At 46.1% G+C, this 27038-nt stretch overlaps 2 protein-coding genes across 7 annotated transcripts in view; one reads left to right on the plus strand and one right to left on the minus strand.

The window, feature by feature from the left end:
* SUN1 (Sad1 and UNC84 domain containing 1) overlaps nt 1-11838 on the plus strand; it is a 34367-nt gene extending 22529 nt beyond the window's left edge. For all 6 annotated transcript variants that reach the window (XM_078594924.1, XM_078594923.1, XM_078594919.1 and 3 more), the window contains 2 exons: nt 8723-8847; nt 9448-11838. In XM_078594924.1, coding sequence (XP_078451050.1) covers nt 8723-8847; nt 9448 — 126 coding nt within the window. In that variant the 3' untranslated portion in view covers nt 9449-11838. The remainder of the gene's footprint in view (nt 1-8722; nt 8848-9447) is intronic.
* DMC1 (DNA meiotic recombinase 1) lies at nt 10394-23760 on the minus strand. The gene is made up of 13 exons (XM_078594925.1): nt 23550-23760; nt 22505-22549; nt 20460-20606; nt 17223-17305; nt 17015-17067; nt 16180-16221; nt 16012-16084; nt 15242-15333; nt 14123-14196; nt 13618-13732; nt 13463-13523; nt 13246-13362; nt 10394-12928 (listed from the first exon to the last, which is right to left on the minus strand). The coding sequence occupies exons 1-13, from the start codon at nt 23733-23735 to the stop codon at nt 12859-12861; spliced, it is 1158 nt and encodes a 385-aa protein (XP_078451051.1). The 5' UTR covers nt 23736-23760; the 3' UTR covers nt 10394-12858.
* Between the last annotated feature and the right edge of the window lie 3278 nt (nt 23761-27038).

Consider the following 27038-nt stretch of genomic DNA (forward strand, 5'->3'; position numbering starts at 1 on the left):
AAACCATCACCTTGTCATACATAGCAGGGGTAACCAAAAATATTTCTTAAATCATGAACAACCACAAGATCCACGTCCGATTTAACATCCTACATAAAATTCGTGATCTGATCCCATCTGTGAAGGACAAGATCCCTGACATGCAATATCCCGGCGTCTACAAACTAAGCTGTATCTGCAGCAGCAGTTACATTGGGGAAACTAAGCGACATGTCTCGGACCGTGTTCGTGAGCATAAGGCAGATTTGAAACACGGTCGGACCAATACTTCTGCTATGGCTGATCATTATTTTAATGTGGCTGGCTCATACTTTGCAAACCCACTGGCTATCAACAAAGATTCGTTCAATCTTGATTTGAGGCTTTCGTGACTGCAGGAATCCATACTCTTTGGTTCTTTCGGTAGTCAAATAATTATGAAGCCATCCATATATACAGACATCGACACAATTTCAACTGAGAAGATGGGTACAAACTCAGCAATCACTGGAAGGACGTTATCAACCAATTCAAGTCATAACTGGCTGTAATGTTTCCATTTTAGACCTGGCAGCCTTTTAATTGGTGGAAGCCCACCACCAGGACCATCACTGGCCACTACTACCATCACCTCTAGCAGCAACCACCACCATCGCCGTCGTTGCCCACTACTACCATCACTTACATTAACATTAACTGCCCCGCCCATGCTGCTGACACTTGGGCTGCGCATTTTAAACCTTTGTAGTGGTGATACGCGCTGGGTGTATATGTCGTGTGCCAGCGCGTATGTACGGGTGTGTGTGTGGTGACGCGCGCTGACGGGGAGGAGCAGGCGTCAGTGCGCGGGTGGGGGTAGTGCTGCTGATTGGCTGTGTGCCGGTGACGCGCCCAGAGGGAGTGATCGGGTAGCAGCGCGGTGTGATTGGTCGGGGAGTGGAAACACGCGCTGAGCGGAACCGGATCGTAGGGATAGCGCGTGGGGATTGGGTAACTGAGGAGCGGTGCCGACGTTGAGGTCCGCATCCGCTCCGTCTCCCGGGAAGAAGAGGTATATAAGGTGATGCACAGAGGAGCAGGGGGCAGAAGTGGAACCATCTAAGAATGAAGACGAAGGTGCAGAGATAGAGCCCGGAGAGGAGAGTAATGGAGAATAGAGGAGAGTAAGGTATAAGTGTGTAGCCAGCGAGAGAGAACGGTCTACACGAGCTGAGTAATGTATAGTGTGTAGCCAGAGAGAGAGAACGGTCTAAACGAGCCGAGTATGCATACGGTGTAGCCAGAGAGAGAGGAAGGTCTACACGAGCCGAGTATGCATACGGTGTAGCCAGAGAGAGAGATGCAAAGTCTACACGAGGCGAGTGGAGAGTGTAGCAGAGGCGCAGAGTCTACACGAGGCGAGAGAGGAGTGTAGCCGAGGCGCGGAGTCTACACGAGGCACAGAGAGCCAGCAGCACAGAATCCAGAGAGTCAAGAGAAGCGTAGGGTGAAGAAGAAGAGGTCACGAGTTGTACCGTTGTATGGTGACCACATTGTGAAGAAGAGAGGCCACGCGTCGTATTGTTACAAGTCAAGATTTAATAAAAGAAGTGTGTTCCCGTCAAGGAGTTTCCTGCCGTCATTTTCCAATACTTCATCTGGCGTCAGAAGTGAAACGGGCTTCCAAGTATGGAGACAAGGAAGACCCGTAGGACCCACGGGATTGACCGCGTGGAAGACCTGGACGACTCGGGGCCGCTGGTGGCGGGGGGTGAGGAAGAGGACTTGCCCACGCTGCAGGGTCCGTCGACGGCGCCGGCCGAGCGACCGGGGACCGACGCCGGGCTTCGTGAGGCGCACTCCCGACTGGCGGAGCTGCTGCTCGCCGCCGCGTCCATCTTGGCGGAGATCAGCTCGTCGGGAGGAGCGGGGACGGTGGGGGACATTTTACAAGGTCGCCCCGCAGATTCCCGCCAAAACGAATGGGGGATTCCCGCCATTGCGCCTGGGCCTACTTTTGGCGGGAACGGCGAGCGCCACGTGGTGGTGGGTTCCCAAGCGCGCGCATCGACGTCATCAGCGCGCGAGGGGGTCCGCCATCTTACGTCTGCTGCTGGAGCCGCCATCTTAGACACCGACGGACAGGCGGAGAGGAACCACGAGGCGGATGACTTCATTTTTCAGCAGCGCCTGCCCACGTTGTCAGCCTTCAAGGCGGAAGGCGGAGACTGGGGCCAATTTCAGCGAAGGTTTTTGGCGCATCAAGAGATGTCAGCGTGGTCCGATGCTACGGCGCTGCGGCCATTGCCCGCCATGCTGGACGACGATGCGCTCGCGGCCTTCAGGGCTGCACGGAAGTCGGACCGCTCCACGCTGAAGGATGCGCTGGGTTTGTTGGCCAGGGTCTACGGACCTCCCTCTACGTGCCGCCATCAGTTCTACGCAAGACGGAAAGCGGCCACGGAGACCGCGCTGGCCTATCGCACGGCGTTGCTGGCTCTTGCTGATGCTGCGTTCCCTCGGATGGACAAGGAGGGCCAAGACGCGATGGTTTTGGAGCAGCTGCTCAAGTTGGCGCAGGACCTGGGGGTCCCTATCAACACAGCTGACGAGATTGATATTTCTTCTTTGAGAGTCGCCACGAGTATTCAAGCACACGAGGCCCTACAACGGAAGCAAGGCGTTGGTTGCAACGCTGCTGTCGTCGCAGCCCCGGGTGTGGTGGTCGCCGAACCCCAAGTCGTCAGCCCACGAGAGGAGGCGTTCGCCACGGGACGACCAGGGGACTGGAGGCCGGGGGCCCGGTCGCCTCTGCGATCGGGCCGAAAGTCGGAGCAACCAAGATCTACTCCGACCCTCGTCACGTGCTATAACTGCGGCCTCCGGGGCCACGTGGCGTCCGGGTGCCGCGCTCCGCGGCAGCGCGCCATGGGAGCTCGGCTGGACGACGACCGAGAGCCCAAGTCATCTCTACAATCCCCGGCAAGTCGCGGCACCTCACACGCTCGGCCTGTTTATTCGGCACACATGGGACGCCGCGTTGCGGCGGAGGAGGGCCGGTTAAGGTTCGGGGATTCGGTTCGGCGAGGGGGGTTCGGCCGGGACCAGGGAGACATTGAATGGGCGGAATTGGGGCATAGAATTGTGGCTGCTTCGGCGGGTTCGTCCGTTGTTACGGGATCTATTGATGGGGTTGAGATTAGGGTGATAGTGGACACGGGGGCATCGGCAACTATTATATCGGACCTCATTTATAATATTCTTCCAGTCCAATGTCGTCCGCTGCTTCCAGTGGATGTGCCATTTTACGCCGCTAATGGGGGATCGTTGGGCATTATCGGTCAGGTTAGGGCGTCCATTTGCATTGGAGATATCAAATTGTCGGGACCCGTTTTCGTTTCGTCTTCTTTGGCAGTTCCGTGTCTTTTGGGCACTGATTTTTTGGCTAAAATGCCTATTAAAATTCTTATCGATCAACGATGCATTGAACTGCCATCGGGTCGCCGGATTTCATTTTTGACGGGCCCTACTGACATTCGGACGGCGTGCGCTACGATACAAGCGGTGGCGACGCAGACAGTGCAAGTGCCCCCGGGTTCACAGATGTTGATTCCCCTCCGGTTGCGGAAACCATGGGTGAGGGAGGCTTCGGGACAGAGTATGCTTTTGGGTCCTTCTAACAAGGCTGTCGGGGGTCTTGATTTATCGGTGGCTCACACTTTGGTGCGGGCTGACAGGGATCCGTTTGTGATGGTTTTGAACGCGGGGTCGCGACCAGCTGTCATTCCGCAGGGCACCGTGCTGGCTCACGCGGCGCAGGTCCCTGGGGATGATGGGTTGGTTGCGCAGGTGGGCTCGAGCCCCGCGCGGAACGTTGAGCCAAGGGAAGACCTTGAGTGGGTCCATTCGCTATGTGCCGCCTCGGACGATTTGTCGGCGGCGCAGTTGGGTGCGCTGCGCGAGTTGCTCATTGAATTCTCTGATGTATTCAGTAAACATAAGTATGACATTGGGTGCACGGATTTGTTGCACCATCACATTGAAACGGGCGATGCGGCGCCGGTCAGGCTAAATCCCTTCCGACTGAGTCCCGTGGAGAAGGAACATGTTCAGTCGGCTGTTAACGATATGCTAGAAGCCGATATTATTTCGCCCTCCTCTAGCCCGTGGGGAGCGCCTATTGTGCTGGTTAAGAAGCAGGACGGGTCCCTGCGATTCTGCGTTGATTTCCGTCGCCTGAATAAGATCTCTGTGGCTGACGCGTATCCGCTCCCCAGGATGGATGAGTCCCTCGATGCATTGTCTGGTGCGCGATATTTTTCGACTCTTGATTTGTTATCGGGGTTTTGGCAGTTGCCGCTCGACGAAGAGTCGAAACCTAAGACAGCATTTCGGACTCCAGGGGGGCTGTTCCAGTTTAACCGGTTACCCATGGGACTTCACTCCTCTCCAGCGACGTTTCAGCGACTTATGGAGCTGGTTTTGTCGGGCTTGCAGTGGGATACATGCTTGATTTATATGGACGATGTCATTGTTTTCAGTAAAACGTTTGAAGAACACCTCCGGCGATTGAGAGGGGTGTTCTTGCGAATGCGATCGGCTAAGTTGAAATTTAAACCGGCCAAATGTCACCTCCTTCGTAGGTCCGTTAGATACTTGGGTCACATTGTCGATTCTTCGGGGATCTCCACCGATCCCGCGAAGACGGATTGTGTCGGTTCGTGGCCGACACCTACGTCCGTTTCCGACGTGCGTAGTTTCATCGGGTTTGCTTCTTATTATCGGCGGTTCGTTGAGCACTTCGCCACTATTGCAAAACCCTTGCACGCTCTAACGGCGAAGGGAGTGAAGTTCAAATGGGGACCGGAGGAGGAGGCCGCGTTTCGCTCCCTCCGGGACGCCTTGGTGGGTGCCCCACCCTTGTGTTATCCCGATTTTGCCAGTCCCTTTTTGCTGGACACGGATGCTAGCAACACGGGCATTGGGGGGGTGCTATCTCAAGTCGTTGGGGGTGTCGAAAGAGTTGTCGCCTACGGTAGTAGGGTGTTGTCTCCGGCGGAGCAGCGCTACTGTGTCACCCGTCGCGAGCTGCTTGCCATTGTTTTTTTTGTGCAGCAGTTTAGGCCATATCTCTATGGTCGTCACTTTACAGTCCGAACGGACCACGCGGCGTTACAGTATTCATTGAGGGTCGCCCAGCCCTCGGGCCAGTTGTCGCGTTGGTTGGAAGTCCTCCAGGACTATCAGTTTACGACTACGTACCGTAAGGGGTTGCGACACACTAATGCCGATTGCTTGTCGCGGTTGTTGCCTTGTGATGAATGCGCGTGTTTGTCGGGATCGGCGCGCTGTAAACCGACGCTTGCGGGGGTGATGGGGGCACTGGCTGCGACAGCGGGCGCACCGATCGGGGATGATTCCACTGCCTCTCAGGGTCGGGACTCGCTGCTCTCGCTGTCGCTCAGCGAATGGGGCCGCCTCCAGATGGCGGACAGCTCGCTGCTAGCATTGCGCCGCAAGGTTGGGGGTCCCGAGGGGGACCAGGAGCGTACCGGCTCCTATGTACTTGAGCAGGGCGTGTTATTGAGATGGGACAGTTTGTCCCGGCGGAACGCACTCGTGGTGCCTTCCGCTTTGAGGGGGAGGGTTGTCTTGGCGGCACACGAACGCCTCTTGCACTTGGGAGTTAACAAGACGCTTGCCCTGCTTCAGCGTGACTATTACTGGCCGGGAATGGGAAGTGATGTGGTACATATTCTGAAGGGGTGCGTTGAGTGCGCCAGGCGTAAACCACCGGCCGTGGCAGCTAATCCACCGCTGCAATCTATTCAGGTCTCGCGTACCAACGAGCTCGTTGCACTCGATATTTTGGGGCCCTTCCCAGTCACGCCGAGAGGGAATAAATATTTGTTAGTGGGGGTCGAATACTTTACCCGATGGCCTATGGCGTGGCCTCTCGCTAACCAGTCGGCAGCGGCTGTGACGGATGCCTTCGTCCAGGGCTATGTCCTGGACAAGGGGGCTCCCGAACGCCTGCTGACCGACCAAGGTAAAAAATTTTCGAGTAAACTGTTGCAAGAGGTGTGCGATCTGTTGGGTACCAAGAAGGTGCGTACCTCCCCGTACCACCCGCAGACTGACGGGATGGTGGAGAGACTCCACAAAACTTTGACTTCCATGCTGTGCCAGCAGGTGTGCGAGGCACATGTAGATTGGGACCTGCAGGTCCCGGGAGTCCTTGCCGCGTATAGAATGGCCCCCCATGCAGCTACGGGGTTTTCCCCATTCTATTTGATGTACGGTCGGGAAGCTGACCCGCCAATGGAAACGCAACTTGGCCTGTCCGCTCCACGAACTAATTCTAATTTGGCAGAACATATTAAGTTTAATATTCACAAGCTGACAGAGGCGAGGGAGGCCGCACGGCTTAATTCGCGGGCTCGCCAAATTGCTAATGAACGGTTGCGGGCACGGAAGGTGTCCATGCACGAATGGAAACCAGGTGACAGGGCCTGGCTGCATTGCCCTCAGGCACCCTTGGCTACGTCGCCTAAATTGTTGAGACCGTGGAGGGGACCCGTGGAGGTCGTGCGCGTTGCACGGCCCCAGTGCGTTCAGATAAAGTGGGGAAAGCGCCGTTGGTACGTTCACCCCTCCCGACTGAAACCGTTCTCGCCTCCATATGGCCTCCCCTTGTGTCGTGATGGCCGGGCGTGTGACGTGACCGGCGACCCAGAGGGGGAAATGTCTCTGCCTGATCCACACGTATTTTCGCCTGATCTGCTCCCAGGTGTCTCGGAACTGACAGCTGCCGATCACCGGCGGCCGGATCTCCGCGGCGGGGTCGGCCCTTTCAGGCCCGTTCCGCGCCGTCTGGAGCAGCCGGAACCGCCGGACGGTCGTCAGTGTCCCGCCCCATACGATGGACCAGCCAGACGGACTCGCGCCAGGTCGTGCTACTTTGCATGACCTGCCTCGTGAGGAGTCGGGGCAGTTGGAGCGCCTCGTCACTGCGTGTAGCCGCAGGGACGTGGGGCGCGTTCGTTTTCGAATTTGCTCGTATCGTGTTATTGTTGACTTTTCGTGTTCATTGTCAATCTGTACATAGTTATTCTTGTTGTTGTTGTTGTTGTGTTATGTTACGGGGCACACTCGGGGGGTTACGGGGTTTTTTTTTGTTGGTTGTCGTTTTATCGTCGCGGTTGGTTGTTGTTAGCAGCCGGGCCGGCTGCGAGCTATGTGGGAGGGGGTGATGTAGTGGTGATACGCGCTGGGTGTATATGTCGTGTGCCAGCGCGTATGTACGGGTGTGTGTGTGGTGACGCGCGCTGACGGGGAGGAGCAGGCGTCAGTGCGCGGGTGGGGGTAGTGCTGCTGATTGGCTGTGTGCCGGTGACGCGCCCAGAGGGAGTGATCGGGTAGCAGCGCGGTGTGATTGGTCGGGGAGTGGAAACACGCGCTGAGCGGAACCGGATCGTAGGGATAGCGCGTGGGGATTGGGTAACTGAGGAGCGGTGCCGACGTTGAGGTCCGCATCCGCTCCGTCTCCCGGGAAGAAGAGGTATATAAGGTGATGCACAGAGGAGCAGGGGGCAGAAGTGGAACCATCTAAGAATGAAGACGAAGGTGCAGAGATAGAGCCCGGAGAGGAGAGTAATGGAGAATAGAGGAGAGTAAGGTATAAGTGTGTAGCCAGCGAGAGAGAACGGTCTACACGAGCTGAGTAATGTATAGTGTGTAGCCAGAGAGAGAGAGAACGGTCTACACGAGCTGAGTAATGTATAGTGTGTAGCCAGAGAGAGAGAACGGTCTACACGAGCTGAGTAATGTATAGTGTGTAGCCAGAGAGAGAGAACGGTCTACACGAGCTGAGTAATGTATAGTGTGTAGCCAGAGAGAGAGAACGGTCTACACGAGCCGAGTATGCATACGGTGTAGCCAGAGAGAGAGGAAGGTCTACACGAGCCGAGTATGCATACGGTGTAGCCAGAGAGAGAGATGCAAAGTCTACACGAGGCGAGTGGAGAGTGTAGCAGAGGCGCAGAGTCTACACGAGGCGAGAGAGGAGTGTAGCCGAGGCGCGGAGTCTACACGAGGCACAGAGAGCCAGCAGCACAGAATCCAGAGAGTCAAGAGAAGCGCAGGGTGAAGAAGAAGAGGTCACGAGTTGTACCGTTGTATGGTGACCGCATTGTGAAGAAGAGAGGCCACGCGTCGTATTGTTACAAGTCAAGATTTAATAAAAGAAGTGTGTTCCCGTCAAGGAGTTTCCTGCCGTCATTTTCCAATACTTCACCTTTATAAACAGTTTGCCTTTAGAGGCTACCCCCTTTTCCTGATGACGACAGCTTGTGTTGCGATCAAAACGTCGTGGTTATTTTTATTTTCTAATTTTTTATGTTTCTTCCATCTACGTGACTTTATCGAAAGAATCAAAGAATATAAATTCCTGCAGTCACGAACGTTTTAAGTCAAAATATGTCCTTAAACAACACCTCCTGATACTGTAAAACATTCCATGGGGTCTATAATTAATGCCTAACCCTGCCTTATACTCATCAACACCCTAAGCCAAACCCTCTATTAATCCTAACTCTGCTCTGACCATAACCATGGCCTCATCCTCTGCCCTAGCCATATATCTGTCCCTAACCCCCCTAACCATAACTTCACCCCAACCCCGAACTTTACCCTAATCCCTACCCCACCTCCCCTCGGCGGCTGTTAGTTGGTGAAGCCATGATTGTGTGGTGGTGTTCTGCAGAACTCGACGGCGGCACATCCATTTGGGATTGTGGAGCTCCGCATCCTGAGCAACTGGGGCAATTCAGAGTACACCTGCATCTACCGCTTCCGAGTGCATGGCGAGCTGGCCACCTCCAGAGGATGGTAACTGACTCGGCCCTCCCGAATGTTCGTCAGGGGTTTGGGAGGGATCTGGAGTAGCGGCATACACACAGGGCTGCATATTCTGCTTGTGAGAATCGGGCAAGTCTTTGTCATCATTTAAATACTAAATATGCTGTGAGTATAAAATAAGGTATTGTTTTTAAGCGTCAAAAGATTAGTGTTGCCTCTAATATTAATATTTTGTTGTTCTAAGAATAATTGTAGGTTTATGTAAAATGTTACCTTTGTAAAGAATAGGGATGTTTAATTTCGAGTTTAAAAAGTAAGCCTCATTAAAATGGTAGAGGTATACAATTTTATATCTATTTTAAACAAATGCTTTGGAAGCATTATTTTTAAAGTATATATTTAATATTTTTCTTCCATAACTTTCTTGTTACTTAGCTTTGCAGAAAATCAATCTGATGTGCATTTCTATCGACTGAATGTGTGGCTAGGTTTAATGATTCCGCAAGCGTCCCAGGAGCTGATATGGTTGTTATATAAATATAGGGACGGTCCTTGGCCCACGGGGTCTAGAATTGGGCTTTTTCCGGCCGTGGTGCCTCTCACGGCTACCATGCTTTTTGTGGGCCACAGACGTGCTGAGGCAGGCCGGGCCACATGAGCCCGGAGCTGCTCCTGCAGGAGGCCGTGAAACACAAGCACCAATCACCACTGCCCTGCGACGCCCTCATGCAGCATCTGCAGCTTCCACGTGACAGCACCGCTCACTTGTCACTCGCGCACACACACACACCTTGGTGTCTGCACAGACTTACGACATGTACACCGATGCACCTGCACACACGGCCTGCTTGCTCATGTCTGCACAGCTAAACCCCTGCATGCACACCTGACCCGCACATCTATTAATCATTACTCTCTGGATACATGCATACTAATAGATTAGGTCAATTCATGTCACAATTGGAATAGATTCTTAAATTGATTTGCGACTGAATCGTGACAGTTCATCAAATTACAATTGGGGTGAATTGTTCCATGCCCAAATACCTACACACACACACCTATACACCTGCATTTAGGTTCCACTCAATATGCAGCGTATGTAAATGTGAAGTTTAAGTTTTTTTTAAACCCTCTTTTCACTTTGTTATGCCTAAACTCTATGCATTGACTGTAGTGCATTTTTCAACTCTTGTTGAGTAACCAGTAAATATTGAGGGATTGTCTTGAAGCTCGCAGTGACTTCTTCAGTTTAACAGGCAAATTAATAAAACCAGGGGGCTTGAGCGTGAAAATAACGAACTTGTATGTTGAGTGGCACCATAACCTACACACATCTATACATCATCTGCCCAGTCGTACACCTGCACTTATGAGCATGCATCGCAGTGGAAGGTGGTGCGGGCTGTGTGCTTGTTGTTGCTGTCTAAAATCAGGACTTTTTTCAGCCGCTTAGACTGGATGTCTGCAATGTAAAATAAAAACATAATTTGCAATAAAAACGCATTTTAGTACTCTCTTAGCTTAAACATGTTTCCTCTATCACTTTGTCAAAGGGTGTACCATCACTGAAAGTAAAGGTGCAACTTTTGGAAAAGGTATCTTTAAATAGCTATTTGATTTTATAGATGTTATACTGAAATGATGTTATTTTTTTGCATAAATTATAAAGAAACAGGTCCTTTGCCTTGGAACATTTTACCAATGTTTTTTTTCCGTGGAGAAAATACTTTGGCTAGTGTAACATTGAGCGGTTTTACAAAGATGTTTCCACATCTTAATTTAATGATTAAGCCAATACAGTATTAACGATAAAAAGTACAGTAAATTAAGCCATTATTTTGGCTGTAAAACAATCACAGGCGGATGTAATTCAGGTATTTAATCTGTGTGCAGGCAACAAGAACACTCAACCTATACCCGAGCTATTGTGTACCAGCTGCCAAGCATGGCTATTTAAATAGCATATCCTCTTGCAAATTCTCAAACTGAATTGTAAGTTTATACCTGTGTTTTAAAAGAACGTTGGCATGGCAAGACAAGCAAAAGGTATTCTTTTGACTTGAGACGCTGTGTATGAGTGGCTATTGCTCGGCTGACAATACCCAGTCTTGCAGCGGGAGCAGACCTGTCGGTTGTTGCTTCTTCAGTACTATTATGTACTGTGGGAGATGTGTACTGTAGTATTAGCCGGTTTAAGAAATAATGTAAAATCCATACTGGCATCAGTGAGGCTGAGCACGTGAATGTGTGGAATCTGCAGATTGCGTGCCTATTGAGTTGTGTGCATTACCTGTCCTGTCACTGGAGCACTGTTGATTAGCACAATGTAGGATGTTTGCATCAGGGTTTATATTTTTTATTGCCTCAGGACTAGATCTCCCACGTATATTTCGTCATGAGATATATATTAAGTGGAAGTCTGTATTGTTTTCGATGCTCCATGTTATTTGTTGTATTGAAACACGTTTAAAAACTCTGAAGTAACCTCATGCTTGCAACCCTCGTGTTTTTAGCCATATTTTGGGTCCGTGTGTGTGATGCCTATTTATCTTGTGTTTTACACTTATCAGAGCTTATAAAGTTTTTGTTGAAATATCCAAAGCACTGCCTAAAACGTGGCTTTACATTTTTTTGTTGTACTTTGTGTGTTTATATAACGTGAAGTTTATACGGCCCAATGCTTTACACATCCATAAGCCATTGAGAAAGAGTATAGGTGACTTTTACAGGTTTTTGTACTTTTAACTATTTATTTCCAATAAAATTTGTGATTTTTGTTTAAGGGCTCTAAAATACATTTCGCAGCACACCGAATGCCGTCTCATTGATGAGCAAAGAGGATTTGAACTGTTGAACTTTTCCAGTATTCTTTAGTTGCAGGCACGCCAACTTCAAGGTTATCCAGATATGCCATTAAGTATTGTCCTTTAAAACAGTATTGTAAAGAGGTCTTCATTTCAGAAAGATTTGTGTATTTTTACCATATTTTGCATCTTTCAAATAAACTGCTGAATTTCACAGGTATGCATGTGCTTGTGATTTTATTGTACGTACTAATCGCAAAGATACACAAGATAACAGCACGTTTAATCGGACTTAATGTAAGGTTATGTTGGTCTTATATCAATTTGTAGTAACATTGCGGGATGTCACTGTATAGTGCCGGCCCTAGAGAGGCATGGCGTGCGATGGAACGACATCGCGGACACCACTATGATGTGGGTGTAGTACCGGCCCTAGAGGGGCTCGGTGAGCGCTGGTTGGCATCACGCTTGGCGTGCAGTGCCAGCCCTACAGGATAGGGTGTGGAAGTGCTGGCCGTAGGAAAGGGGTTCCTAAAGCCCATGGCACTCTGGTTTACCCGAGAGGACATGTGACCGGTTAAGTCTACAAAGGGGCCCCAAGTGGGGTCTAGCGGTGGTCACATGGTCAGGGTCCAGATCCTGCTCGAGGATTCTTGAAGGTGGTCGTGGCCAAGGGTGGAGCCAGCCACGCTGCAGAGGATATAAGCCGGGTCCCCTTGAGGGGCCGGCGTTGTTGTTCATCCTGAAGAAACCTTCGTCTACGTTCTACCGAGTCTCCAACACGTGGAACTGGACCCTAGGTGTGGTCCGGTCTGTAGTAGCTAGTTACGTTTTAATTAGTGTAGTTAGCCTGGTGGTCACCACCTGGTTAACTACACCAGTCACGTTGTAACTAGTGTCATGACTAGTGTAGTTAGCCTGGTGATCACCACCACAGGTTGTTATTCTGTTAAGGGGCAGTTATCCCGTGTGTTGGTGTTAAATAAATGTGTTGCCTCCAAGAGTACGTCTGCGACTCATTTGAACTCACTACAAAATTACTATATTTAAACGTTGGTTCTAAAATGTAACTTTAAGTTAACGTTTGTTAAAATATAAATACACGTAAAAAGAGCACAATGTGGACCATGAATGTGTAATAAAAGATAGAACTGTTAGAACTGCATGTTATTTAAATATTTTAAACTGGAAGTTGTGCATATTTAGGTTGTTCCAGATGACTTTTTCCTGTTATTCATTCTTTCGCATCTGCAACTCCTCCGCCTGTTATGGCAAACGATGTTTCATTTTCTGGAAGATCTGGACTGTAAATAAAACAACAAAACAAAGATCTTGAAAACTGAAGGTAAATACCCATATTGGTTTACTTGCAACCACCATAGCTATTTCCAATACATCTATAAACAACAAACTGTATAGGTGGAGTGGTGGTGCAACGGTTAGCGCAGTTCTATGAAGTAATAGCACTTGTCAACAACATGTTTTCTCTGAACTGCATTTACCAGCGTAGAAAATTCTGGCACAACAACCTCCATGACCAACATGGCTGTGACAAAGCTGTAAATTAATATCCGTAACTTGATCAGTGTGTATAGTTCTGTACTCTGCCGCATAACCCCACCTGTCATATATTTTTGCGATGCGAATTTCTCCTCTCCCTTTCCTGAGGCTGATGCGCGTTGTGGATGCATGTGCTAATATGTGCCCCCCTATCGGCTTCTTCGGGTCAGCTTGAAAGCTAAAGGGAAAAACAGATGTACATTTTGTAACATTGTCACACTGCACTTTAAAATATATAAGTTTAAAGTGAGCAGTTCCTCTTCCATTTATAACTTTACCTCATTGCGGCCCCTGGATCTGCAGTCATCTGATTTGTGACAAAAATGGCAACGTTGTATTCTGCAAGGCAAAACATTCATTAAAAAAACCTACAACTTGTTTTTGACAAATAACACATTGACTTTGTGCAAGAAGCAAGATGCCGGTTGTGAACCTTCTGAAATCTTCTGTAGCCGTGACAGCATTTGCGCGAGCTTCTGTTGTCTGTCAGCCAGCTCTCCACGCCCAGTGAAATCCACTCGGAAAAGTGCCATGATGGAGTCTATTATCTGCAGCGAAGTCAAGATGGGCATTACTACCTCCCTTGTAAGGTTTCACACAAGAATAAATTGCCTGGTATATTCTGCTGCTCCCAGTCTCGTCAAGTTAGGTTATTCCATTCCTGACAAGCTATTGCAATCTGGAGCCTTTTATGCTACCTCGAACAATTGCGCACGACTTGTATTTTACTTTCAACTGAACTGTATATATGTAGCTGCATTACTATGAGAAACGGGCATTTTATATGACTCGAGCCTGTAAACAACACATTTTCTTCAAAATATATTTCTATGCAATATCAACTTAAACCTTGCTTTCAAATTGAATTCATAAAAGATGTATTCAGCTTAAAAAGTACGAAATTGTATAAGAAAAATTCACAGTACTGTTTAACTTACCAGAAGTTTAAACATTCCTCCCTCCTCGTGGAACTTTCCAGCAACATAGTCCAGCAACTCCATCTGGTGTTCACCTTTAGAAAGTAGCAATATTTGGCTGAAATATTATCTTACCAAATGTCAGCACTTGACACATAGCACAACGGATTAATGATTGTATTCATGTCAGCCATTTAGTAATCATGGTTTTCCAACTGGAGTTTCAACACAATAAAAAAAAACTGGAGTTTTGAGTCCTCTGTTCTCAACAGGTATCAAATATGATGCCTTTTTAAAATAAATACTCCCAAAGTACTAACTGGTCAATACGTAAGACATTCCATGGCTAGTAAGATCAATATTACCTCATGGCACCTCCTTTGCCAGTACCAAAATATGAGAATAGGTATTCTCATATTTTTACTGGTATTTTGATAGGTATTCTCATTTTGATACTGGCTAAGGAGGTCCCATGAGGTCGCTGCTCACCCCGAGCTCTCATTACTCTGATAATGCTTGTCTTTGTGCTGTACGCCTTTTGGCGTCTTCTGGTCTAACACCTTTTGAGACGAGGCTCCAAAGAAAGCTGTCTCTGGTGTGGACCAATCAGTTTCAAAGACAATGCATATACTATCAGAGTATGTGTTTTGTTTGCATTCTGACCACAAGTATTGTGGTTAATGCAGACATGATTCCTTGTAAAAGGTTTCAGTTTGGTGTTTTAACATCTTAACACCTGTTTAGTTGCCAGAAAATAGGGGAAAAACCTATTCTCAAGATCAATATTAACCCGTTTCATATTCTGAATTGAAGCTAGCTTACAATTTTGAAGTTGTGGTGCACTTTGACAAGCTAGAAAAATTACACCATATTTGGAATGTTTTACAGATTCTTAAATGTTTGACACCAAGTTGGCGTGTGAGGTACTAAGGAGAGATACAGATTACAGGAGTTACATCAGAAATCAGTTATTTTAACAGCAAATGTATGTCCATCGGTCCCTGCATAATAGGTTGTATTGAATGGGATCATAGCTGAATAAATAATAACTCGAAAAAATAAATCTGGAAACATTCTAGTCCAGTCCTGTATATCTGTAAATAGATTTTTATGCAGATATTTATCAGTGAGCATTCTTACTGGTATAAGCTCTTGCATAGAGGACATTGTCCAGCACAGCATCTGGATCCACATTGAACCGCTCCGCAATGTCCCTCAGACGTTCTGGGCGACTGTTCCACGTGCCAATTAAGGAAGTTTTTGTAATATATATGAAGTACAGTGCTTTATATATTTGAAAACTCAAAAATAAGTCCGATATTTACAACTTCCTATAATTTTTTGTCAGGGTATTTCAATGAGCTAATAATCTTAAACCGAACACTATTTACTTACACATTTGTTAGAGTTATGTGTTGTATGTCTATTTTAAGAGTTTGAGTTTTCATTCAAAGTAGTGCTGTCTTAACAAAAATATATATATATTTATCTCATTGAATTTCAATCAAGATGCATACGACTTTTATAAGAAAAATATAATTATCAATGTGACACGATATGGTTTTTGGCAGAGGTGGGACAAAGTCATTGTTATGCAAGTCCAAGTCGAGTCGCAAGTCATCAAATTCATGACTCGAGTCTGACTCGAGTCCAAGTCACATGACTCGAGTCCACATCTCAGAGGTGGGACAAAGTCATTGTTATGCAAGTCCAAGTCGAGTCGCAAGTCATCAAATTCATGACTCGAGTCTGACTCGAGTCCAAGTCACATGACTCGAGTCCACACCTCTGGTTTTTGGCAAATACTTTTTCAAACAATACTTTTGGCAGTCGCCTACTGGGCAGTTTAAGTGTGTACATACATTCAGGATAAACAACAAACACGACAATGTTGAGTTTTTAAAGGATACAATGTATTTTCTGTGTCGATAAGGATAACTTTTCCTCCAGCATACCCTTTTGGAGTTGCTAATTGGGCAGTGACTACATTGGCACAATGTTAGTGACATCAATACATATTAAAGTAAAAACATACAATATATTCGTGAAAAAAATGCATTTTAAAACACTAATCATACCACAGAAGGTATGTGCCATCTGCGTCTTTCCAGTTCTGAATTCTAAAAAATGACAAACATAGAAAATACCTCATTTACTATACACCCTTCATGTGACCATTTACAAAAATACTGCACAGTATACAGCATATTAATAGGTCAAGGTGCAGCTCTGCAATAAATTGCACACACGACTGCTGGCAGTAGGGCCTCCACAGAAGGGAACCATAGAGATCCTCTGGAGGGTATTTGGCCCACTTTTAATGCTGGCCAGACAACTTGGAAGAGGTGGGAGTACTCTCATTTCATCCCAACAATGTCAACCAGCCGAACAACTCACAGTGGTGTACCCGTTTACACTGCCGAGTGTGGACAGCGGCGGGGGATTTATGAAACTAGCTCCACCAGGATAATGAACGATGATTTATACCCAACCATTATACCATGGCGGCATCCCATACAAAACCTATTTTAATGAATTAACTGATATATTGTTGATAATTGGTTTTTACCCTTTTATCTGGCAACAAAACTGACACCTTTGTTACAAGGAGTCATATTTGCATAGACCACAATACCTGCAGTCATAATGCAAACAAAAACATAACTTCGTCTCAGGTGTGGACCAATCAACTTCAAGGACAGTGCATACATTATCAGAGTTATGTTTTTTTGTTTGCATTATGACTGCAGGTATTGTGGTCTATGCAAATATGACTCCTTGTAAAAAAAGGTGTCAGTTTTGTTGCCAGATAAAAGGGTAAAAAAACAATTATCATATTTTTTTACTGGCGAATGAGGTTCCAATGGTGATATAATGTTACTCCGTATATGTTGCATTGGTACAGTGACTTACCACCAAAAGCTTCCGTTATTGCCATACTTTCAACTCCACCTCCAAGTAGCTTGCTGTATAGAAAAAAATGAGTTTTATAGTAAAATTATGCTTTTGAACCTTACATTTCATGTATTTATATTTTAATCATGTAAGAACATACCCAAATAAGTGAGCGTGGAAGCTCTTATTTAATATATTGTCTTTTGCTAATTTTCAATAAACGCACTCGAATTCCTGGCTTCCTGTTGAGATGTGGAAAACGTTTTTTCGCTTTTCGCCGTATTCAAGGGCGGTCAGGAATCCTGGCTCCTGTGCATAAGAAGATGTTTACACATAATAGTAATTAAACATAAATCAGTTTGAGTGACACTTCCATTATACATTCCATTGCTTCACAATCTACTGTACCGAAATCAAATGTTTAAATCTTAATGATAAATTATTGGGCCTGTAATACCACTATGTAACATAATTTTTGTCCCTGGGTAGTAACTGTTATTTTTTAACTGCTTATGCCTAAAAAGTATAGAAAATGGCTATTATTCCCCACAAACTTTGCTTTTGTGACCAGGACAGTGATATTTTGAAATTTACCTACTTTCAATGAGAAAACGGGCGAATTTGTGTCTTTTCGTTCACATAAAGTCAAAAAACCACATATGAATCAAAATTAACATGTATTTATGATAAAGTAATACCAAAATGACTACAAAAGATTTAGAAGTGAGTAGTTTTTCTAGATTTACGATTATACTGTAAATCACTTTCACGAATCAGCCCCCAAATGTAGTCTCCCATCATGTTCTCGTTATACTGTCCTTGGTAGCGACGTTCAAAGTCCAGTCTATCCTGGTGGAAGCGCTCGCATTGCCCCTCCGAGTACGCTCGGATATTCTCCTTAAATTTATCAAGATGAGTATCAAGGATATGGACTTTGAAGGACATCCAACAGTCCATTGTGCCGTAGTTCTTCAGCAGTCTCAACCAGCTCCACACAGGTTTCGGCCTTGTGATTGCCCAGGAAGCCCTGAACCACTGTAACAAAGCTGTTCCAAGCCGTTTTCTCCTTACGAGTGAGCTTCTTGGGGAATTCATTGCACTCCAGGATCTTCTTTATCTGTTTGTCCGACAAAGACACTGGCTTTGACCTTTGCCTCAAACAGCTTAGGAAAGAAGTATTGAAGGTACTTGAAGGATGCTGACTCCTTATCTACATATTCTTAGGTTTTTTCGGTAAAGTCACGTAACTAAAATTAATAAAAGTAAAATAAAAATTTAATAAAAATCACGACGTTTCGGAGGCAACACAAGCTTCCGTCTTCAGGTGGAACCGTCACAGCACGACTGCTGCATTAAGCTCTGACAAATTGTTTCATAAGGCCCAATATGATGTGTAGTGATGACATCAGCACCTTCCGGGGGTCCACCACTGGCTCCCACTTGACGTTGTTCCTCCCCACAGACAACTCGGTCCGCTGTGGCCAGTCCTGCCTGTGGTAGTGCACTTTGGTGTCCCTGCTGTCCCAAAGGCAAAGATAGCAGGGAAACTTAGTAAAACCGCCTTGGGGACCCATCAGAAATGCCACCATTTTGAAGTCTCTGATGACCTCCCAGCTGTACTCTTCATACTTCAAGGCATCCAGCAAGGTCTTGATGCTGTTGTAATCCTCTTTGAGGTGCACCGAGTGAGGCAGGGGAAGAGACAGGTACTTGTTACCATTATGGAACAGCACGGCTTTGAGGCTCCTGGATGAGCTGTCAATGAAGAGGCGCCACTCATTCTGGTTACAGGCGATTCTGATTGCCTCGAACAGACTGGTCACATTGTGGCAGAAGCAGAGCCCATCTTGACGGGTGAAGAAGCTGCAAAAAGGTTGGTGACGCTTCCTCTGATCTGCAACTTGCACACTTGCATCCAACAAGTTTCACTGCTTGATCCTAGACGTCAAAAGCTCGGCATTGGACTTGGTGAGACCAAGATCTCTGATCAAGTCGTTGAGGTATTTTTGGTTTGGGTAGTATAGGTTTCTCTCCTCAGCTCCACCTCTGAAATTGTCATCTGGATCTACGTCTTCCTCGCTCTCTGACTTGCTGCTCTCTTCTAAAAATGGCTGCTCTCTCTCCAGAGGCAGGGAGCTCATGGCAGTGAGGCACCGGGGCGATGGATGAAGGAAGGTCCGGATACGTGATAGCAGGTGCATTCTTGCCAGTCCGATGTTTGGAGGGGTCCACCATGTAGAAGTAGCAGTTGCTTGACTGGTCAGTGGGTTCCCGGCAAATTCTTGGGATAGCGAACTTCATGGCTCTCTTTTCCCCTCTTTACCATCCTACAAAAATACATTTATTTCACCCATGACTAACGTGTAAGAGATTCTCGCAATATTTTTCATTTTAACACGTAGGCTTTTGCGACCAATATTATTCATAATAAAGGTTTTTGGGTTAGATCGTGTTATTTTTCATATATAATATGTTTTTTCAATGACATTGAATATTGCAAAATATGTTAAAATAAAAACATTCTTACAATTCACATTTTTTTCACAAATTTTATAACGTAAAATTCCAAGCAACAATTGTCCAACTTACCTTCCAGAGTTGTTTTGCATTGCTCGCAGGTGAAATTAAGTCCCCAGTGTTTGTCTTAATCCTCGACAGGCATGCCGAAATATGCCTTGTAGGCCTCACACATCTTAGCAGATGCTTCCAGAGTATTTTTTCGCTCTTGTCTTGATAAATTTGCCGCAGACATAGCAAAATGCATCTGCCAGATGCTTGCAGCCTCTTGATGCCATCTCAGGAAAATGCAGATATGTATCCACTTAGGCAGCTTGAACTAAACTGAACTGGTGGGCTTAAGGCCCCTGTATTTATACTACTATTTATATTACTGGAAAGTTCTAGAATGTTCTAGAAGTTACTCCAAGTTTACTCAGCACTGAATCTATCTGGAATTCTCATTGAAAATAGGTAAATTTCAAAATATCACTGTCCTGGTCACAAAAGCAAAGTTTGTGGGGAATAATAGCCATTTTCTGTACTTTTGAGGCATACGCAATTAGAAAATAACACTTACTACCCAGGGCCAATTTTTTTACACAGTGTCATTTCTCACCTGGCGATTTTCATGATTTAAGGACAGATTTTTTTTCACAAAGCGGTGCAACCTAGCTCAAGCAACTGCAAAGGTAATGCGAATTTAACATAACATAAGAAATCCATATAATTAATTTTCACAGAAGTGACTGATACACGTATTTCGAACTTCAGAATCTATTTAAATTAAATAATTGATACTGAACAATGTATCTTGTGGAAAAATGAAGGTGAAAATAATTGTCCTATGTTGTGTGCTTTAAGTAGATGTTCCGTTACACAATGCTGGTATTTCCACAAAAAAATGTCTGGAAGCAGAGCAAAGTTCACATTCAAGAGAGTAGTGGGTGGGTGGCAGTCTCCTCACGATTAGTTTAGATACCGCCTCCTTAATTTTATCCACTTTTGCCTCCGAGATGCCCTTTATGTTGCACAATGTCTTCCTTGTGCACATCTGTATGCCTTTAATGGTGCAGATCCCCACAGTCTTCAGCTTTTTTATGTCAGCCACATTCTGAGGGTACGTTTAAATATGCATGTTGAATAGAAAATGACACGTAAAACAGAAATTATATATTCACAAGTAAACTCTTTGATATAGAGATACAAAATAATTAGGACGGTGTGTGGGGGCCTTCATCCAACAGTGGATAGACCAGGGCTAATGATGCTGACGAATTTCACTGACCAAATATAATTAGTATCCAGCAAAGTCTCATCATGTCACCAAGACATTTTTACAAAGGCACTGCTTGGGATGTTTAGCCAAAGTACAAGTTTAGGGCAGTGACTTGGCCCAGAGGTAGCATGTTTGCCATTTGTTGCAGAGGTTCACGGTTCAAATCCTGGAGTTGTCCTGGTTATTACTGTGGATATCCATAATAGAGGGTTTTTTGGGTGAGATCGCAGAAATATATAAATGTGTTGTTAAAACATGCCACCACCCGACACAACCAACTAGTAAGGGTTGTTACGTAAACAGAACATGCCAATTCGTCACTAGTACAGCACCGGTGTGTTGGAGAGCCAAAACATTTACAATCGGAGTACGACGCTTTGCCAGTAATTACCACTTCGTGAGCCTACGTGGTAAATTACAACTAGCTTCATCAGGCGACAGCCAGATTTGTGGAGAAGTCTAACTGTTTCGTTCCTTATATAGAGGCGTAGATGTGGTGACCACGCTTCTGCGCTCTTGCGCAAAGTGGGGGGGGATTACTGAGTCAACCTACATTATGTATGTGCATTGTACAAGCCCTTTGATCTTGTCCTTTCTGTCTATTGTGTGCATTAAAATAGTCATACCAACGGTAATCCCTATTGAAGTATGGTGCCCTTTATAGGCATGCATTTAAATAATGTAGTATATGATGATTCGCTTCCACGCAGCCCTAATTATTTGTATTTATTTCAATTTCGATAGATTCTCTAATTAGTCTTGGCCAGTAGGAGCTAGTTTTGCACAAAACTTCAACATTATCAAAATTAATTGAGTGTCCTTGTTGGCACGCGTGTTCTGCTACTGCTGACAGTTGTATTTGGGAGCATTTAATATATTTCAAACGTTCTTTGGTCTCTTGCTGATCATTCGTCCTGTTTGCCCAACATAACATTTTCCACACGTGCAGTTAATCCTGTACACATCTTCTGTTGATAGCTTCGGTAATCCATCTTTTGTACCAGATATTCATTTCTGTATTTTATGTACCGTGCCAAATCTGACTCGGATGTTTTGTTTTTCCAAACATCTGGCTAGTTTATCAGTTACTCCTGCAATGTACGGTATTTTTTATCGTTTTAATTACTTGGGCAGTTTCACTGCTATTTGATTTGGTTTTGGCATTCAATGCCCTGTTGATTTGTGCTGCGGATATATTAACCAAAAATATGTCTGCTTCATGAGACGATATATCTTCCCCTAACATCATTCGCAAGAGCGTACGTTTCCCTCTCTTTTTTGTGGTAGATGAGTTCCAAAATAAGGGCACACTACAAAACAGCTGCCGGCTGAGTTGCACATACAGTAAACACAATGTTGTCCCACGTCTGACCGCATATGAGTGAATTCAAACCGCATACTGGATAACAAATTTTGGTAGCCGCATTTATACGAAATCGCACAAACAGAACCCCATAAATTGAGGAAAACTTATAAGCCACTGTGTCATGGTCAAAATTTGAAAAATTACCCACAAGGTAGATAAATTACCTAAAAATTAGTTAACTTTCTTGGTTCAAAAGCGTAATTTATTGTACCCAGAGAAACCCAAGCATGAGGGGGGGAAACTCAAACTCCACAGTCTGAAATCCAGTTGTTGTACTGTCACCACAGACAACTCATTGCCCCATAGTGTCATACCTTAATCTTTGCAAGACTCACGAAAAATACAAAGCAAATTTTGAAATACTTACTATCCCATGCTTTTGCAACATATCGATATCCTGGAAAAACGAATCCTGCAGAACAGCACACACAGTAGGTACGATGATTAGGTTTGCAGACATGTTCGGTTTACATAGATCGGGGGTTGCGGGATGTTTCATACCTTTGGCGAGCCAACCTTTATGGGGCCACAGAAGTGGCTGAGCACGTGAAAGTGAGAAAAATATTGCCAGATGGAAATATCTCCCTCTTCCCTCTCGTACCCAATCGGTGCAACTAAGCTGCTTTGCGATGGCAGACATATATTGTTTGCGGGCCATTTTATGAAGCGGTAGACCTTGTGACGCCGTGCGGGCCGTGTGAAACGAAGTAGTGGGCTCAAATGTGGCCCACGGGATTTAAAGTTCCCCTGCCCTGATATACAAAGATAAACTGTCTTAGGTTCTTGTTCTTGTCGTACGGCTGATGTAGATGCAGAGCAACAAATGCAATTTCACATTCAGGTGGTCAAGCCAGATAACCGTGTCAGGAGCAGCAGCAGAGATGTATCGCTGTGATGTCTCCTTCGTATTTGTGGATTGGGGGAATTGCGTTGTTACGGTCTGTTCTAGGTGACCACAGTCGCACACACTGCAGGGACCTCTCTACTTACAAACATTCGACTTACAAACTTTAAGAGATACGGACAAACCTGTCTACATGTCCAGTTGCCTGTTCTGACCGAGAATCGTAAGTTCAACCACCACGCAATAGATGGTGGTGGTGGTATCTACATCTGTAGAACGTGAATAACCAGTGCCATCTACATCTACGGGAGAAAATACTACTTTTAAAGCCATTCTCCGTGTTTAGTGTACATGCCGTACAACATGTTTGGAATCGACAGCAGTAAAGTTGGACTTACGAACAAATCGACTTACGAATAGACCTCTGGAACCTAACTCGCTTGTAAGTATAGTAGCCCCTGTACTGGAGAATTTTTTTATTTTCCATTCGTGCATGGGCTATCCACGATCTGAGGCCATGGCCTAGAGTTTTTATCGGCGCTGCTGAAATCATCGCAACGGCTGTCACCTCTTCGCTGTTGTGGAGGTCCACCTCTTCGTCCAGCGCCTGTTCCATCATGGCCAGAGAGGAGAGCACGGCAGCGGTGACACAAGGGAATGTCCAAATCCTAATCTCCCCCTTCTCCTCCTGAATGCGCCTTTCTTCTGAAAAGGTAAAAAGCAGGGCAGAAACGTGAATCGTGAACGAGTGCATGAATGTGTGACCCCCAACAAACGTTGAGCTGGGTGTTGACATCGTGGGGGAAAAGTGGGTAGCGCTGAATCAGAATCAAATTTATTTTCCCGCAGGAGGAATCTGATGAGCTGTCATACCTGTACAACCCATACGGTTGACCCGTATTCTTGTACAGGGAAATTGAGTTTTCAAGTCAATACGGCATACAGCCGTTTCAATACGGGAGACAAAACAATCTATTTGTTTGTGTGTCTCCATTGTGATGGGAATTTTTAGGATGAACGTTGAGATTTATAAGGGGCACGGGGTGACCAATAAGATCTGAATTGGTCTGTAATAAGGTTAGGGCACTGATAAGGGGTTGACGGATATGAACTATGAAGCTAAACACATGATAGGAGTGCAAAGTACAAGGTAAATAAATCGCCCAAACACATACAAATACACGACTCAATCATCCCCATCCTACCAGACAAAGCCCGCTGGACCGTGACTTTACACAAATGAGATCCTTATATAATTAAAAGTAAACTTTTATTCACAACATAGTGATTTTTTTTGGTTTATTTTGAACCGTCATGTAAACGCTATTTGTTGTCCACGGTCAATAGCATTGTATTGAAAGGTCCCTGACTTTAACAAGACACTAAGAGTAGAAACAGCAGTTTATATACAATTACATTGTGTGAGAAATCCTGCAGTGGCTGACCACTTGAAAAGACTTCAAAGGATTGGTGAAAATAATCATTTGAAACTTAAATTATTGCCAAATGTCCCACCTCTGCAAACGGTGAATTGTGAAACTATATTGCTTGCATATGTGCATTTTATGAACATTGATGGATTCTACAATGGTAAAACAACAAATGTAACTGTACGTGCTGTATTGTCATTGAGGGATAATGTACATACTGGATGTCGAAATAACGTATTGTCAATAACCTATTAAAGAGTACAAGACACTTTTTCAATTGGAAAGCTTGAAACGTAATGAACATAAAAAATATATATCATTATTAACATAATAGTATAGAAACCAGAGAAAACTGTAATATTTTACGAACACCTTTCCTAAGTTTAGTCTCCCAAAATCCATAACTTTAGAATTTAAGTTTAACACGTAGGCTTTCGCGACCAATATAATCCATCATAGGTTTTTTTGGGTTAGATCGCGTAAGTATATAAATGTGTCGTTAAAACCCTCCACCACCCTACGGGGCAACGAAAATGCAATCGAAACGTCGTGATTTATTGTATTTTATACCTCCGTGACTTTACCGAAATAACCAAGGAGTATAGTAAGGGTTGTCACGTAAACGGAACATGCCAATTCATCAGGCTGTCGCCTGATGAAGCTGGTTGTAATTACTGGCGAAACGTCGTACTCAGATTGTAAATGTTGTGGATTGGCTCTCCAATACTGTACTAGTATACTACACTATACACTACACTATACACTACACTATACACTACACACCAGTGTGCTGTACTAATACACTATACACTACACTATACACTAGTGCTGTACTAGTAACGAATTGGCATGTTCTGTTTACGTGACAACCCTTACTAGTTGGCTGTGTCGGGTGGTGGCGGGTTTTAACGATCCATTTATATATTTACGCGATCTAACCCAAAAAAAACTATTTTAGAATTTAACTTTACCTCAGCATGCATCACATATATATTCGTAATAAATCTTTGTACGCAAACTAAATACCATGAATACACTGCTGTTATCGCGCTGTACAATTAAATGTTGATATGCAAAGATATTTTTTGACATTACAATAATAGTGTAATAATAAATAACGGAGTAAATTATATTTTTTACCTCAGCCACCAATCGATTATCCCGCTTTGGCGCGAGCGTCAACGGAAGAGGGGCGGGGCGAAGGGGGGTTGAGGGGAGGGGTGTCGTATGGGCGGGAGGGGGAGGGGTTGGGTGGAAGGTAATGGGGGAGGGGCGATGTGTGGGTGGGAGGGGCTGGGTGAAAGGTAAAGGGGGAGGGGCGATGTGTGGGTGGGAGGGGTTGGGTGGAAGGTAAAGGGGGAGGGGCAATGTGTGGGTGGGAGGGGTTGGGTTGAAGGGTAAAGGGGGAGGGGCGGGATGTGGGCTGGAGGGGTGGGGGCATAAGGGTTGGGTCGAAGGTATAGGGGGAGGGGCGATGTGTGGGTGGGAGGGGTTGGGTCGAAGGTAAAGGGGGAGGGGCGATTTGATGGGTGGGAGGGGTTGGGTGAAAGGTAAAGGGGGAGGGGCGGGGTGTGGGTTGGAGTGGTGGGGGCATGAGGGGGAGGGGTTGGGTCGAAGGTATAGGCTAGGCCGCTAGGGGGAGGGGAGATGTGTGGGTGGGAGGGGTTGGGTGGAAGGTAAAGGGGAAGGGGCGGCGTGTGGGCCGGAGGGGTGGGGGCGTGAGGGGGGGTTGAGTGGAATGTAAAGGGAGAGGAGAGGTGTGGGTGGAAGGTGGGGGGCGGGGGACAAGTTGGATGACGCTGATTGGCTGAAACGAGCGCAAAGCACTCCCTCCATTCCAGACCGCTCACCTGATTGGTCGACGGCTCGACCTCGACGGTCCAATCGAGCGCGCGAATGCGGGCTCCATTCAAGCGGCCACATATTTGCGGAATACACCACGCCGCCGTTAACCCTGGCAATTGACCGAGCAACCCAACGTTCTTACCAACTCCCTCCGCAGGAATGTGTTATAAGGTCACCACGGGGTGACCAGCCCCTCCCCACCCTCCCCACGCAGCCCCTCCCCACCATCCCCTCCCAACCCAGCCCCTCCATGCACGACGGACGGACGTACACAATAATCCCCTGTGGTTTGGTGTAACCAGGAGGTTCCTACCAGTACAAACTCTAAACAGATTCGTCAGTAACACTGTCCTCTAACGAAATGTGTGTATATATAAAACGGGCGACGTTTTGGGCAATGCTCATGGCTGTCAACCCAAACTGTTCACCCCGTACTCTTTGGTTCTTTCGGTAAAGTCACGTAGGTGTCAAATAAAATAAATCACGACGTTTCGGCCGCAACACAGGTGGGAAAACATGCTTTCCCACCTGATGACGGACGCTTGTGTTGCGCCCGAAACGTCGTGATTTATTTTATTTTCTACCTACGTGACTTTACCGAAAGAACCTACAGTCACGAAAGCTTCAAATCAAGATCGGTTTACTCCGTGTTCTTGTCCAGGGAAATTGAGTTTTAAGGTCCATACGGCGTACAGCCGTTTCAATATGGGCAACAAAAATGTGTCTCGGGGCCGTCCATAAATGACGTCACGCGATTTTTGCCCCCCCCCCCTCGTCACACG

This window comes from Lampetra planeri, chromosome 5 (genome assembly GCF_965212315.1).
Source record: "Lampetra planeri chromosome 5, kcLamPlan1.2.h2, whole genome shotgun sequence".
NCBI classification, from domain to species: domain Eukaryota; kingdom Metazoa; phylum Chordata; class Hyperoartia; order Petromyzontiformes; family Petromyzontidae; genus Lampetra; species Lampetra planeri.